Source organism: Alexandromys fortis, unplaced genomic scaffold, assembly GCF_014885135.2.
Source record: "Alexandromys fortis isolate MF-2015 unplaced genomic scaffold, M_Fortis_MF-2015_v1.1 scaffold_26, whole genome shotgun sequence".
Classification (NCBI taxonomy): Eukaryota; Metazoa; Chordata; class Mammalia; order Rodentia; family Cricetidae; genus Alexandromys; species Alexandromys fortis.
In genome coordinates, this window is record NW_026067894.1 from 12281918 (window position 1) to 12297357 (window position 15440).

A 15440-nucleotide genomic window follows, 5' to 3' on the forward strand; every position below is an offset into this window, starting at 1 on the left:
TTTCTTTTCTTCTCTTTTCGAGACAGGGTTTCTCTCTGTAATTTTGGTATCTGGGACTCGATCTGTAGACCAGGCTGGCCTCAAACTCAGAACTTCACCTGCCTCTGCCTCCTGTGTGCTAGGATTAAAGTGCTAGGATTAAAGTCACAGCTTGTGTGGTAAATTTGAGTCTGTACCCGAACCGGACATTCTTCCTAACTCCTCTTCCCTCTCCTCCCCTGCACACCTCTGGTTGTTTTTCTGAACTCCACCTAAGGGTTGCTTCTGGGCTAATTTTTTTTTTTTTTTTTTGGATTTTCGAGACAGGGTTTCTCTGTAGTTTTTGGTGCCTGTCCTGGAACTAGCTCTTGTAGACCAGGCTGGCCTCTAACTCACAAAGGGATTAAAGGTGTGCACCACCACCGCCCGGCTGGGCTAATTCTTTACTTTGGTGCCTGGTGAGCACTTCTCTGGGTGGCTCCTGGGAGGAGCTGTAGCTGAAGGAACAGGTCTGTTTCTCAGCCTTTCTAATCACATCTCGAGAGTGGGAAGAAAGTTCTTCCTCAAGCATGTGAGTGGAGTGGCTGTTGCCCTCGGCTGCCCCGATTCTCTGGGCATCTCCCTGGCCTCACACTGTGTGTGTGTTTTATTCTGAAGCCAGCTCTGTCCCTGCCACCCTCACAAGCCTCATTTTCCGTGAGCTGAACTCTTTCCTCAGAAAATTATCTTATTATCCAGGATGGCTGGGTCCTCACGGGCACCATGCCAAGTCTGATCTGGTGGCTCTTCCACCTACCACCTGACCCTTCCCTTAGCTCTGGTGCTCAAATGTTTTGACAAGAACTTGGGGACAGAGTCAGCGATCCACAGCTAGTATTGTGTGTCTTCTCTCTGCTGCCTCCAGTCCTTTTCAGTAGCAAAGCACCCAGTCTCTGGGCCTCGGTTTCCCTGCCTCCTGTGTGGGGGGCTAGGGGGATGGGATTAGTGGATGGGCGGGATCTTTTGCAAAGGTGGGAGGAGAATCTGGAGCAGCCCCTCCCCCTCCTGCTGGAACTGTGCTGTGCAGCTGGCTGGCAGGGAGCTTGCTTTGCATCCCTGAGTCCCCTTGGGGCTGGGCTGTATTGAAAGTGCTGTTCGGTGCTCTGGGGACCATCTGCTGCAGCATGGTGGTGTTCTTGGGCCGACACCTTTCGGCCCTTCTTGAGGTGTTTAAGAAGGGTGAGTGGGTGTGGCTGTGGGGGTAGGGTAGGGAAGGGGTGACAGCTCCCTTTGCCAGACCCTTAGTTTTGTGGGGACCGAAGCTAGGAAGAATGATGAGGCTGGGGGTGCTGGTCACCAGGCTGGCCACACTGTGAGTGTGCAGCCATGCTTCTGTCCAGCGGCTTTGTTGCCGCCTTTGTCTGAGTGCTGCCTGGGATCCGGGAGGACGGACCAGGTGTTCTGACCTTGGAATCTGCTGTCCTAGGGCCAGACTGCCTCCCTCCTGGGGTGCCCACTCCCTTACTAGGTATGACTCAATATCCCAGCTTAGAGAGAAGGAAGCCCCCTCCTCAGTCATCTCAGGGGTGGGAGGATGTGTGGGAGCAGCAAGGAAAGAGTGCCCTGGGACCTCACTTGGAGGAGGAGACCAGGTGCACTTCTCTGCCTGGGAGCCTGCGGTCAGACCTGGATTCTGACTGGAGGAGCTAGAGTTTCTTGGCTTTTCAAGGGTAGGGTCCCGTCTGGGAATGCCGACTTGTCCCGGCTGCCCTAGCTGCTTGCTGTGACTGTAGCTACAGTTCCACTGGAGCCTGTTTCTCCACTGGCAAAATCATAGTATGGGGGGGGGGGGTACTGCCAAGGTCACATGACTCGCCCAGCACTTTTGCTTATGTTGTGGCTTTCATTTAAAGAGGGGCTGGGACTGCAAAGTGCTGATGCAGCCCCCATCCTCAGGATTAGATGACTAGCCCCTCTTTGGCAGAGCCTGTAACAGGATCCTCTGTAATGGAGCCCTGGCTCCTCTGGACCTGGGCCAGGCCAGGGCCTCCAGGAGAGCCCATACCTGGCCTGTTCCCCCAAGAGAGGATAAGTTCCCAGTGGAAGCTGAGGGACCTGAGCCCTCTTCTTCCCTCTCCTGCCCATCCCCCCAGAGGGCAGCCATATGGGTGAGTAGGTGTCCCTGGCCTATCCTCCCCATTGTGATTGACAGCTCCCTGGTTTTCAGTGGCATCTTCTCCTTGGACTCTGGCCAAGGGATGGTTTGAAGAAGGTGGTTTGTTTTCCTTTAAAATGAAGCTTTGGGTCTCAGAGACAAGAAATGTAATTGCTGTGGGCGCTGCGTGTTTCCGGGGCTTCTGTGTAGAGCCCCGAGTGACTCGCGGATGCAGTTTGTGAACCTTAGACACTGTCTGTGTGTATGCAGAATAGTGTCATGTGGGTCTGTGGAAGCCGGCGTAGGTGCAGTCATGGGTTTATACTTGAATAGTGTTCATGTGTAAAATGACAGAAGCCTGGGAATTTGTCGATGTAGTGGGCCTGTGTGTTGGTCCATTATGTGTTGTGATTACTCAGATATACGTACCCTTGGGCATAGTTAGTGTACGTACATGGTGTAGACAGCGACTGTAGGTGCGCTACCTGCCTGTGTTACTGTATTTAGGAATCTTCAGGACCCGTATGTCTTTGGGTCTCACTTCCTCCTCCCATCCCATCAGGCTCTGCCAAGGCTGAGAGTGACAAACGTCAGAGTGCAGGGCCCAGCCAGGGGCCAGGATCTGCGGTAGATGAACACCAGGACAACGTCTTCTTCCCCAGTGGGAGGCCACCTCACCTGGAGGAGCTGCACACGCAGGCCCAGGAGGGGCTCCGCTCCCTGCAGCACCAAGGTAACTCCGCTGCCCTGTTCTGGTGCTGCTCTCAGCTCCTGGGGGTCAGGGGCCTAGGCCAACACACCCTTCTGGTATCTTCTAGAAAGACAGAAACTGAGCAAGGGTGGCTGGGACCATGGAGACACCCAGAGCATCCAGGTGAGCCCTGTGCCCAGCTCTGCCCTGCTCTTCCCTTCTGACTTGGCTTCTGACATGCATGGCTTTGGGCCTCCCTGGATTGATTTCTTCTGTATGTTGAAGAGGTAGATCAAATGACCTCTGACAGCTAGTCCAGGCTTGCTCCATCTGGTACCTGCTCGGTGCTCGGTGATGCTGGGAGAATCTGTGAGGGAAGATTCCAGTGAGAGGCCTGAGGCAGCCTGTCCAAGCTGATCTTCTTCCAACAGTCGTCCCGGACGGGGCCGGATGAAGACACCATTTCCTTCTGCAGTCAGAAGTCCTACATGACCGAGAGCTCCACAGCAGAGGATGCTCTCTCCGTCCGTTCAGAGATGATCCAGCGCAGAGGTGTGTTCCACCTGCTGGGATTCCTAGGCCAGGGAGTACCTTGGGCTTCCCCTTTTCCTCCTTGTCTAGGCTTAGTGATTTAGGGAATTTAGGAGACACTCTCCTCTATCCTCTTGGAGGTCCATGGTGGACACTGATCCAAAGCAAGGTAGTTAAGGGTTTGAGAACCTGGATTTGTGGTAACCTAGCTGCAGTGTGGCCAGGAATATAAACCCTTCACTTGTTTGAGAGTCTGAAGTTCTACAAATGATAAAGGACGGCTCGGGATATAGCTCAGTTGGGACTGTGCTTGCACTAGCATTCAGGAAGTCCTAAGTTCAGTCCCTGGCATTATATGAAACCTTGTGTTAGTACACACCTGTAATCCTAGCACTTGGGAAATAGAACTATGAGGATCAGAAATTCAGGGTCATCCTCGGCTGCATAATGAGTTAGAGGCTGGCCTAGACTGTATGAGACCCCATCTCAAATCAGAAGCCAAAGGACTGGCTAGGGTCTGCCTCGGGGGATATGTGTAAGACTCTGGGTTCATTTCTAGTAGTACCCCTTGCTCCAAAAAAAATCAGGATATTAAGAACATTTACCTTATTGTAATGACTATCAAGCATTTAATATGATGACATAATATTTCACTAAGTAATAAGAACTGTTCACTGAATGGAAAGATCATTGTTGACTTAGTAAGGGGATTTCCAGAGGTCTTAACCGTAACCTTGCCGAGCATTTACTAGTACTGCATCAGCACAGAGCGTGCTCTGGAGTGCTCAGAACCTTATGCTAATGGCTTTTCTCCCCTGCACTGGTTCTTAGGCTCCACCTTCAGACCCCATGACTCATTTCCCAAATCTGGAAAGTCAGGGCGGCGACGGAGGGAGCGGAGGAGCACGGTGCTGGGGCTGCCTCAGCATGTGCAGAAGGAACTTGGTGAGCCCTTGTTAGGTGGGCGGTGGTGAGGGGCGGAGACTGGCCAGCCCCTCTGCTCACTCCATCTCCTTGTCTGTTTCAGGCCTGCAGAACAATCGTGAGGCCCCAGGCACTCCACAGCCTCATGGTCCACGGGATGCTGTCCGCATTCCCACAGTGGATGGTCGTCCCCCTGGCCTGGCTTTAGGGACGGGGGTCCGGGTGTCCCTGCAGACTCTAGAGGCAGAAACGGAGGCTGGCACTGATGCCGAGACTATTCTACAGCGCCACATTGACCGTGTTTACCATGATGACACGCTTGTTGGTCGATCCACGGGAACCCGGCCACCACCATTGATCCGGCCTATGTCTCTCGCGGTGCCTGGACTGACAGGAGGGGCAGGACCTCCAGAGCCGTTGAGTCCAGCCATGTCTATCTCGCCCCAAGCCACCTACCTGTCCAAGCTGATCCCACATGCTGTGTTGCCGCCCACAGTGGATGTGGTGGCTCTGGGCCGCAGCAGCCTGCGCACTTTGAGCCGCTGCAGCCTGCTGTCTGCTAGTCCAGCTTCTGTTCGCTCGCTGGGCCGCTTCTCCTCAGCCTCAAGTCCACGGCCCCGCAGCCGCCATGCTTCCTCGTCCAGTGATACCTGGAGTCACTCTCAGTCCTCTGAGACCATTGTCTCTGACGGGTCCACTCTCTCCTCTAAGGGGGGCTCTGAGGGCCAGCCAGAGGGCTCTGTAGCTAGCAATAATGTAGTATCCCCTCCTCCGGGGGGTAGTGGGAGGGGATCCCCCAGTGGGGGTAGCACTGCTGAGGTCTCAGACACAGCCAGCATCCGCAGCAGTGGGCAGTTGTCTGGCAGGAGTGTGTCGCTGCGTAAGATGAAACGGCCTCCCCCGCCTCCCCGCCGGACCTACTCCCTCCATCAGCGGGGCTCCGCAGTACCCGATGGGCCCTTGGGGCTGCCGCCCAAACCTGAGCGGAAGCTGCAACCACAGCTGCCCCGGCCACCCACCACAGGTGGGTCTTCGGGAGTGGGAGCAGCAGCTTGTCCACCCAGCTCAGCAGGCAGCTGGGGCTCTGGCTTGTCTCCAGGTGGCTCCAGGCGTCCTCCACGTTCCCCAGAACGGACACTTTCACCTTCTAGTGGATACTCGAGCCAAAGCGGTACCCCAACTCTCCCTCACAAGGGTCTGGCAGGTGCTCCTGCTTCCCCGGGCAAGGCTCAGCCCCCTAAACCAGATCGAGTGACATCCCTTCGATCTCCTGGGGCCTCTGTGTCCTCTTCCCTCACCTCTCTGTGTTCCTCTTCCTCAGACCCTACTCCCTCTGACCGTTCTGGTCCACAGATGTCCACCCCCGTGGGTGACAGGTTTGTCATACCTCCTCATCCTAAGGTGCCTGCTCCTTTCTCTCCCCCACCGTCTAAGACCAAGAGCTCTAACCAAGATGCCCCTGCTGTGGCTGCCCCTGCTGTGGCTCCTGGGCTAGCTTCTACCGTTGACACCAGTCCTGTGACCCCTTCCATGCCTCAGACAACCCTGACTCCACTCCAGGAGTCTCCCATTGCCTCCAAAGACCAGTCACCCCCACCATCCCCACCCCCATCTTATCACCCACCCCCACCTCCTAGTAAGAAACCTGAGGTGGTTGAGGAAGTCCCCCCTGCTCCAGAGACTGCTGAGGAGTCCCTCCCAGATTCCAGCTGGCCACCACCACCACCTCCTGCCCCTGAGGAACAGGACCTGTCCATGGCTGACTTTCCTCCACCTGAAGAGGTCTTCTTCTCTGCAGGCCTGGAGCCTGGCCCTCTGGAGCCCTGCAGCTCCCTGGCTACCACTCCTTCAGCTGCTAGCTCATTCCAAACCTCACCCCAGCATACCCAAACCCCCCCACCAGCTCCTCCAGCTCCACCAGCTCCACCTCCAACTAGTTCTGTTTCAGAACCTCTGGCCAAGCTCCCTCAGAAGGATTCTGTGGGCAAGAACAGTGGGGCTCCTAAGGAGGATGCTGCCACACCTCTGGTCACACCCTCACTCCTGCAGATGGTACGGCTTCGCTCTGTGGGTGCTTCCACAGGGGCTCCAAGTTCATCTCCAGGGTCATCAGCCCCCCAGAAGCCACTGCGAAGAGCCCTGTCAGGGCGGGCCAGCCCAGTGCCTGCCCCCTCCTCTGGGCTCCATGCTGCCGTCCGACTCAAAGCCTCCAGCTTGGCTGCCACTGAGAGCCCTGGAAATTCTCTGCCTATTGGACCACCAGAGGCAGAGCCACGGTCTCCACAATCTCCTGCCTCCAAGGCCAGCTTCATCTTCTCCAAGGGCACCAGAAAACTGCAGCTTGAGCGGCCTGTGTCCCCCGAGGCCCAGGCTGACCTCCAGCGCAATCTGGTGGCTGAACTTCGGAGCATTTCAGAGCAGCGGCCATCCCAGACCCAGAGAAAGCCTTCCAAGGCTCCTCCACCTGTGGCCCGCAAACCCTCTGTGGGAGTCCCTCCTCCCTCCCCCAGTTTTCCTAGGGCTGAGTCTCCCACTGCTCCATCCACCAACGGGCTCCCTCACGCTGAGGACAGGACTAAGGGGGAGCTGGCAGAGAATGGAGGTGTGCAGCTGGCGGGTACAGAGAAGATGCCCCCCGCTGGCTCAGGTACTGTAGGCACTGGTGTAGAATCGGTTCTCTGGAGTCACTAGTGAGAGGAATTGGAGGGAGGAGGGGTACATGGGATACAAACACTCTGGCAGCTGAGTATGTTCCATTTCACATCATTTCCCATCTCATGTTGTAAAATGGGGCAGAGACACCCATGTTTTCGTCTGTTGAAAGTGTTTCACCCTATGCTGGGGAGGCAGTGGTGGAACACACTCTAATCCTGAGCACTTGGGAGGCAGAGGCAGGTGGATCTCTGTGAGTTGAGGCTAGCCTGGTCTACAGAGCTAATTCCAGGACAGTTAGGGCTATACAGAGAAACCCTGTCTTGAAAAAAAGTGTTGCGCAGCATCGGTGAAATGAGGGAGGGGATGCAGAAACGTTGGGTGAGCACGTGTCTTAGGCTTTCTTGTCAGGCCTGCTGAGTGTCGCTTTCCTCGCAGATCCCTAGAAGAGACTGGTCTGGCCATCATCACCTGGCACTGCTGACCCATCCCAGGAACACAATCTCTCAGGGACCCGAGCAGCTCCAAGGAAGAGAGGACATGGCACTTAGCCTAAGGAAGGATGCCTGCAGCCTTAATCTCCACAGCCTTCCATGTTTATGCAAGGATGTTGCCCATCCTCCAGGTCACCCTGCCCTCATGCCTTTTCCTCCAGCAGTCCTTCAGCCTTGGCCTTAGCCTCATCTTGAAGAAGGTAGCTGGTGGGAGTGGGTGGCTGTGCCCCCAGCCCTCCACCGCCCACTCCCACCTCAAGGCCACAGAGGTGGGAGCAGAACATGTGTTTGTTTTGTTTCATGTCGGGAATCATGTATGTTGTAGTCCAGAATCAAAGCCCTTTGCAAAGTGACTGCATGTCCATCCTCCAGGGCTCACGAAACCACATTCCAAGAGCCTGTTTACATGGTGGCAGAATCAGTCCTTAGCTGGGACCAGTCTATCCGTTCTGCCAGTCCAGTCCACGCCTTTCCTTAGTTCTTGGAGATGGGCTAGTCATCCCCACAGGCTTCCCAGGCTGGTGGCAGGGGTGGGGCTGTGGAATTCCAAAGCACAAAAGGTACAGAGGGGGCTAGCCTTCCTGTGCCTCAACTTACCACCAACCACTCCTCTGCCTTCCAGTTCTGTCAGGTGCTCCTCCTTATAGGGTACTCATGGATGAGGGGAGGAAGAACCAGAGGTCTGTGGGCGCTGCACTAAGAAACCAAAAACCAGACCAGAGTAGGAAGCCATCTGGGATCTTGGCATGCTGGGCACCTGTCCTGTGACACTTGATTGGGTTTGGGTGGATGGGCACAACTTAAGAGCCAAGAGCTCATGGGATGTGTCTGTTTTATCTTGGCAGGGGATACTGCCAAGGTGGGAGGAGAGCCTGGCAGGGACTTACTTGGGCAGTGGGCCCAGGCCCAGCCCTCATTCCTTCTCTGACCTGTCTCTACTCTTTGGTGCATGTCCTTTCTGCAGCTGCCATTCAGCCAGGTGAAGGGAGCTGAGCCTGAGCAGCAAGGATGGGAAGTCCAAGGGGGATACCCAGTGATCCTAATAGGCAGGCTGGTGGCTATCCCCAGATGGCAGCCTCTGCTACTAATCTCTTCCTGGAATTTAGTGACTCACTGTCAGCCTGTGCCACCTCTAGGTAGGCTGGAGTCTCTATCAGCTCCCATGGCTGTACCTTCTTTATGGCCACCTCTTGAGTCTTTTTCAAGGGGGGCTTGAGCCTGGCAAGAAATCTTGGCCTTTAGCTTCTCCACTATCAAGAACGACACACTACCCCTTGCTACTGACTTTCCTGTCGAGAAAGGGGAAATGTGAGAGGTCAGGACCCTTAGCCCTCTTGTTAGGATTGCTTGTTTGTCGCTGTCTTTCCCTTGCCCACTGTGTGATGGGGCTGCTGCTAGGCGGATGTCACTGTCCCATGAGGTGGGGAGGGAGGACAATCATTCAGTAAGCACTGTTCTGCCCCAGGATCCAAACCAGGTCCTGGTAGCAGTGATCTGGGAGCTGCTGGGGGTGGGAAGCAGCATCTTCCCCCTCCAGGGTTACTGGAGCTCTTGCCCTAATTTGGGATCTTCTCTGCTTGTACGAAGAAAGGAGACTCTTAAGAGGGGCAATTAATATTTGTCCTCTGGGGGTAGTTAAGCTTGACCTTGTGCAAATGGAGAGATAAAAGCCTCTGATCTGTAATTTGCATAAGAATGTTAGAAGAGAGAAATATATATATTTCCGTAAATTTTTGAGTCTTTGATATGTCTATATAAAGTCCTCCCCCACTCCCTCTCAGAAGCTTGAGACACGTGACAAAGTTGTGTTTCATTAAAAGGTATTAATTAAATGATCGAAACTTGGCTGTGACTACTCTTTTTCCAGACGTGACACAGGTGACGCTAAGTAATGTATACTGATGAACCACACAAGGCCTGGTTGTGCTAGGACAGGGCAGTGCTCTGGAGCTGCAGTCAGAAGAGGTGGTCTCCTGCCTCCTGCCTAGTACTAAGCAGGGGAAAACTCGGCGTCTGTCATCTACACGTCCGCCCCACCCCAAAGTCAGCGGTCCTAGGTTAGGTGATATAGCCACTGCCACCTCCTAGTTAGTGTGGTTCAGACACTTTATTTGAATTTGACAGTGGTGGTGACTGGATTGAGATGCCTTATGAAGTATCCCATTCTGAAGAAAGCACCACACTGTATCAGTCCATGCCCATCCTGCTGCTGACACATCTGCTTTAGGGAGTCCCAACCTAGCCAGATCCAGGGAAACCCCAGAGCTGGGGCAGACCCTGAGAATCCTGCCAGCCCTGGGATGCTTGGTAGACCTCTAGGCCGTTTTTCCTTCTTTTCAAATCCCACAATTTCCTGTTGGGGAGAAACTGTAATTAGCCCAGATCAGGCACTAGATTCCAGCTTGGAAACCCGTGTTTTTCCAATTACAAGGATGGTGGAATAAACTTTTTCTCTTGGTTCTATTGAAACCAGGTTTCTCAAGTCAGCTGCCAAGGGAAAGAGGTACAGCTGCCTGCACTGGGCAGCCGTCCTTACCCCAAGCAGTCAATTTCCTTGCAGTCAGGTGGGATGATCCCAGATGGTAGGAAGGTGAGCTGTCCCTTACCAAGTCCCATGTCTAATCAACAGTTCCAGACTTGGAGGTTCAGTGTCCTGAGGTGGGAACGGGTGATGGGTACCACAAGTTGAGACGGCAGAAAATGTGAGGAGGACGCTGGGCCAGCTAGCTAATGTTACCCCCTTTTAGTGATTTACAGGAGATGGACCCCAGCTTGGTCATGAAGTTGGTTTGTTTCCATTGTGCAACGCATTCTTCAGAAATCTTAAAATCGGCCTGGACAAGACAAACAAACACAAAAAAAAAATTACTACATTATTAACATGAACTGGCCCAACTTTTTGACTTTGGTTTTTGAGACAGGATCTCCCTGAGTAGTCTTGGCTGTCCTGGAACTCACTGTGTAGACCAGGCTGGCCTCCTGCCTCTGCTCTTGAGTGCCAGGATTGAAGGTGTGCTCTACAACACATGATCCCTGGCTCAGCGTTTCTGAGTGGTTTCCCAAAGGCTCCCATATTTTTATCTTTTGATAAGTACATTCACTTCTATGAATAAATACAAAGACTTCTAGATTACTGATATCACTGCAGCCCTGGTATGTGTGATGATGCCAGGGATCAAACCTAGGGTCTTGCTTGAAATGCACCCCAAGCCGGTTATAGCAGGCTAATAGGCCACAATACACTATACACATGATTCCTCAGGAATGAAAAGCAGAATAACCCAAATGCTCCTCTGTCCAGCAGAAGATCTCAAGGAGGCGAACAAGGCTTATTTTAGTAGCCTTGATTGACAGGACTGGAAATAAATGTTTATGTTTTTTGTTTTGAGAAGGTCTCACTGTGTAGCCCTAGCCCCGGATGGCCTGGACCTCCTTTTTAAAACCGGACTGGCATGAATTTGGGGCATTCTTCTTATCTCTGCTTCTTAAATATTGGAATTACATAAAGGCACCAACATACCCAGCAGGACCGTGGATATTTTCTCTCTAACAGTTTCTATAATATTTGTTATTATAAATAAAGCACTAATTTGTTACACTGGTATAGTTCAGAAATTTAGAATAGTGCCTGACACATATTCTGAACATGACTATTTTATTTTTTTTCGAGGCAGGGTTTCTCTGTAGTTTTCTGAATGTGATATTTATTGAAAAAATAAATGCGTGAGTCCAGGACAACTGGGGCAGGCCATATTCGGATTAGTGAGTGCCTTACTCAAGATTCATTTATTTGCTCTGGCCTGGAAGGTCAAAGCCTGAGGTAAAATGGGGATGAGCTCCCATCTGCTGCTTTCTCAGATTGTGATCAAATGGACAAACAAGTGTCTGAAGTCCCTCACTCTGCGGAAGTGGGAACGAGGCAACTGCTAATTTTTTTTTTTTTTAAGTTTTTCGAGACAGGGTTTCTCTGTAGCTTTGGAGCTTGTCCTGGCACTAACTCTTGTAGACCAGGCTGGCCTCGAACTCACAGAGATCCGCCTGCCTCTGTCTCCTGAGTGCTGGGATTAAAGGTGTGCGCCACCACCGCCCGGCTGGGAACAGCTCATTGGGGCAACCTGGGCAAGGGAGGATAGTAGCATTTTACCTGCAATTTCTCAAAGACTTTCTTCTTGGGCTTGAGCTCCTCATCTGGCTGGCCCTTCTCGTAGCCCTTCACAAATACTCGCTCTCCAGGAGCAGAGCCTGCCGGAGGGTCCAGAGGTTCAACCTGGCGGCTCACCCCTTCTCTGGAAAAACAGGACAAAAGGCAAGATGATGGATTACCCAACAGCTGTGGATGTTAAAGTGTTCGGGGCCCTAAAGAGATTTAGGATGTCCTTAGTGCCATAGCCCAGAAGGTCCTGGTCACTTTTCCACATCTCTGAACACTTAGCCCAGGATTCAATACCTCTTTTTCTGGAAAGAGTAATATCTGGGTCTCCAGCAATGATCTGTACCCAATCACAACAGGTTTGCATCTGGGATCCACCTCTTACTTGTAGTGTGACACCTTCATTTATGTTTGTTTGGAGAGTCTCATGTAGCCCAGGCTGTACCTGAACTGATTCACCTGCCGCTACTCCCTAGTGCTGGGATCACAGGTGTGGGTACCATACTCACTTTTATGAGGTGCTAGAGAACAAACTCTGAGCTCGCCAGCCTGGCAAGAGCTCCACCAACCTGAGTTGTGTAGCTCAGGCTGGCCTAGAACTTGATATGTAAACTAGGCTTATAGAGACCTTCCTCACTAAGTGCTAGGATTAAAGGTAGGTGCTGCCACGCCCAGCATCTGTCCATTTTCATTTTACTTTTTAACTAAAAAATTTTTTTTTCAAAGCAGGGTCTCACTATGTTGCTCTGGGACTTGCTATGTAGACCAGGCTGGCCTTGAACTCTTGGTGATCTTTTGGAATTAAAGATGTGTGCTACTGTGCCATACTACTGATCTAGTTTTATCTTAACAGTGTATCTTTTACGCACAGCAACCCTTTTCTTTTCTTTCCTTTTTTTGGATTTTCAAGACAGGGTTTCTCCTAGCCTTTTGGTTCCTGTCCTGGAACTAGCTCTTGTAGACCAGGCTGGTCTGGAACTCACAGAGATCCGCCTGCCTCTGAGTGCTGGGATTAAAGGCGTGCGCCACCACCGCCTGGCACAGCAAGCCTTTTCAAGCCTTAACCTTTCCCTTCCTTCCCTCCCTCCCTCCCTCCCTCCCTCCCTCCCTCCCTCCCTCCCTCCCTCCCTCCCTTCCTCCTTCCTTCTCCTTCCTTCCTTCCTTTTTTGAGACAAGGTTTCTCTGTATGTAGCCCTGGCTGTCCTGGAACTAGCTCTTGTAGACCAGGCTGGCCTCAAACTCAGAGATCTGCCTACTTCTGCCTCCCCAGTGCTGGGATTAAAGGCGTGTGCCGCCACCACCTGGCTCATGCCTCATCTTTTAGCATCAGTGTGCAAGAGGCATTTTCTTAGGGCATCATACAGACTAATTCCTCACACTTGACCTCCCCATCCTCACTCACATGGATGCACACAGAAGCATGCCTTGGGAGTCTACTCCTCTCATCTTCTGGGGTTTCAGATTGCACAGTACCACCACCAGCCTGTCCTGTAGTTCTTCCTTGGGCACAAACTGTACGAGGCCGCTCACCACAGTCCTGGGTTCAGCTTCCCCCACATCAATCTTCTCCACATACAGGCTATCTGCATCTGGGTGCTGCCAGCAAGAAATTCTTGTCAGGGACAGAGAGATGACTCAGTGGGTAAAGGTGCTTGCCGCCAAGCCTGACCACCTGTTAGCTTCCCAGGTGCCATATCGGGGAAGGAGAGAAATGAGTCCTCTAACCTCCACACGTGGCACATTCCCTTCAACCCCTAATAGACAAGTAAACGGGAGATGATCAGAGTGGAGTAGGCCAAACACCTGGTGAGCCATTGCCGCATCTGCTCTCTCTAAAGCTCCCCTGCACCTGTCTTTTTCTTTTTTTCTTTCTTTTTTTTTTTTTTTTTGGTTTTTCGAGATAGGGTTTCTCTGTGGTTTTGGAGTGTCTTTTTCTTTTTTCATTTATGTAGCGAAGGATGGCTTTTAACTTGCGGTGATTCTCCTGCCTCAGTTTTCCAAGTCCTTGGATTACAGGCATGTGTTATCATGCCTGGCTTTGAGAACATGCCTTGAAGGAACATTTACTCCTCAAGGGGCTAGAGTTGAGAAAATGACCCTAATGGCTTGTGGAAAAATCTCTTAGCAGAAATTAGGTAGCCTGGACTGTTAGTGACCACCATTGTGCCCCAAGCACCACACCAAGGGTTCCAGATGTCTGGGAGGTAGAGTGGATGAATGTTGGCTTCACTATCTCAGGTGGGAGCACCAGCAGCCACATCAAGTAGTCTGTCCAGTGGTTGGGAGGCTTATGGCCATACAGTGTCAAGCAAATCAACACCAGCGTTAAAAAGGCCTAGAACAATGGTTCCCAGCCAATGACTGATCACATGACCTGTCTGCAGAAATGGAAGTCTACCTCCCTGCAGCCACTGTCTAAGGGGCAATTGGCCAACCTAAGGTAAGACCAGAAGCTAGTCCAGGCAAGCTGGTACATAGTACATCGGGCCACATTAATGGCTAAGTTCTCTGACCCGTGTCCGTCTCTCCAGGTTCCTAGCTGTGTTGTATAAAGTTCAGAGACTGCCTGCAATTAGACACCTGGCTTCTGCTTTGCAATATGACCCCGGGATGCTACTTCCCTTCTCTAGCTAGGTTTCCTCCAAATGGAAATACAAACCTAACCCTCCTCTGCTTCTCTGGGCAGTAGTGAGAAATGAGTACCTTCTCCACACTGATGATTTTGCCTACACGCATATCCAGCCGGGACGGGATGATTTCCTCTGGTTCTGAATTCTTGGCAGGGCCTTTAGCAGTGGGCTCTAGAAATGAGAAGAACGCCACGGAGTCAGGACTCTCTTCCTCTCCCACCCCAATGGCAGGCTAGTTTTGACTGCGCCGGATGAGACTACTGAACCAGGCAGGATTTAGGAGAGAAGCACAGAGCCCACCCACCAAGCTACACTTTACCACAGACCCAGCAGCCTTACAGAGGGACACCACAATTCCCACCTCGCCTTTTCTCTGTTACTAAGCAAGCTGCAAGGCAGGGCCTGTAGCAGTCTGGCCACCTATGGCTATTTCTGTTTATAAAAATCCATGCAGACTTTGTCTCTTCTGGATGGGTCACACAAAGGTATCTACAGCAGCACCTCAGCATCATGGGTAACTGGAGGACCAACTCACAAGACAGAAGCAGAGAGACAGGAGCAGGGAGGCTGTTAAGATGCGATTTTTCAAGAAGCCTGAGCAACTGTGAACAGACCACCACTGTGAGTACCAACTGGGGACAAGTTCACCAAACCCAAGGGGCAGGGTGAGTGAACACAGACTAGACTAGGAGGTTCTATGTGCGGTCCCAGTTCCAGGCGCCTTTCCAGCTGGCCTTACTCTGTTTTGAAGGATCTGGGTAGGCAGCACTGGCTAGCTTCTTCAGGGCTGGGGTATTAAACTTTTCTCGAATGGGGTCCAGCAACTTGTTCAGGGCGACTTCAACAGAATTCTTTAGGTCTCCTGGGTGTACAACCTACAGAAGAAGACAAGGCCTGTTGAGATGAGGCCTGGACGCCAGAATCTATTAGAGGCAACATGGGAGACAGACATATGTTCCCAGCAGTCTTGAGATTTACAACATTCTTTTTTTTGTTTTTGTTTTTTTTTTTTTTGAGACAGGGTTTCTCTGTAGCTTTGGTGCCTGTCCCGGAACTAGCTCTTGTAGACCAGGCTGGCCTCGAACTTGCAGAGATCCACCTGCCTCCGTCTTCCAAGTGCTGGGATTAAAGGTGTGCACCATCTTTACCCCGGCACTCATTATTCTAATTCTGCTATTCTTCTTGTCTTTCTGTTTATGCTTTGAGCCATAAGCCAAATGTTACCCACAAGAAAATGTTCACCCAGGTAACCCTA

General features: G+C 52.1%; 2 protein-coding genes across 4 annotated transcripts in view; one reads left to right on the top strand and one right to left on the bottom strand.

Annotated features, from left to right (window-relative positions):
• Positions 1–9237, top strand: part of Nhsl3 (NHS like 3) — a 29236-nt gene extending 19999 nt beyond the window's left edge. For all 3 annotated transcript variants that reach the window (XM_050150570.1, XM_050150588.1, XM_050150579.1), the window contains exons 2-7: positions 2676–2846; positions 2932–2987; positions 3236–3356; positions 4167–4280; positions 4363–6906; positions 7350–9237. In XM_050150570.1, coding sequence (XP_050006527.1) covers positions 2676–2846; positions 2932–2987; positions 3236–3356; positions 4167–4280; positions 4363–6906; positions 7350–7357 — 3014 coding nt within the window. In that variant the 3' untranslated portion in view covers positions 7358–9237. The remainder of the gene's footprint in view (positions 1–2675; positions 2847–2931; positions 2988–3235; positions 3357–4166; positions 4281–4362; positions 6907–7349) is intronic.
• Positions 9238–9846: 609 nt separating this feature from the next.
• Yars1 (tyrosyl-tRNA synthetase 1) overlaps positions 9847–15440 on the bottom strand; it is a 28373-nt gene continuing 22779 nt past the window's right edge. Inside the window, exons 9-13 of the mRNA XM_050150600.1 lie at positions 14925–15060; positions 14259–14356; positions 12958–13151; positions 11550–11691; positions 9847–10239 (exon numbers count right to left, since the gene is read on the bottom strand). Coding sequence (XP_050006557.1) covers positions 10129–10239; positions 11550–11691; positions 12958–13151; positions 14259–14356; positions 14925–15060 — 681 coding nt within the window. The 3' untranslated portion in view covers positions 9847–10128. The remainder of the gene's footprint in view (positions 10240–11549; positions 11692–12957; positions 13152–14258; positions 14357–14924; positions 15061–15440) is intronic.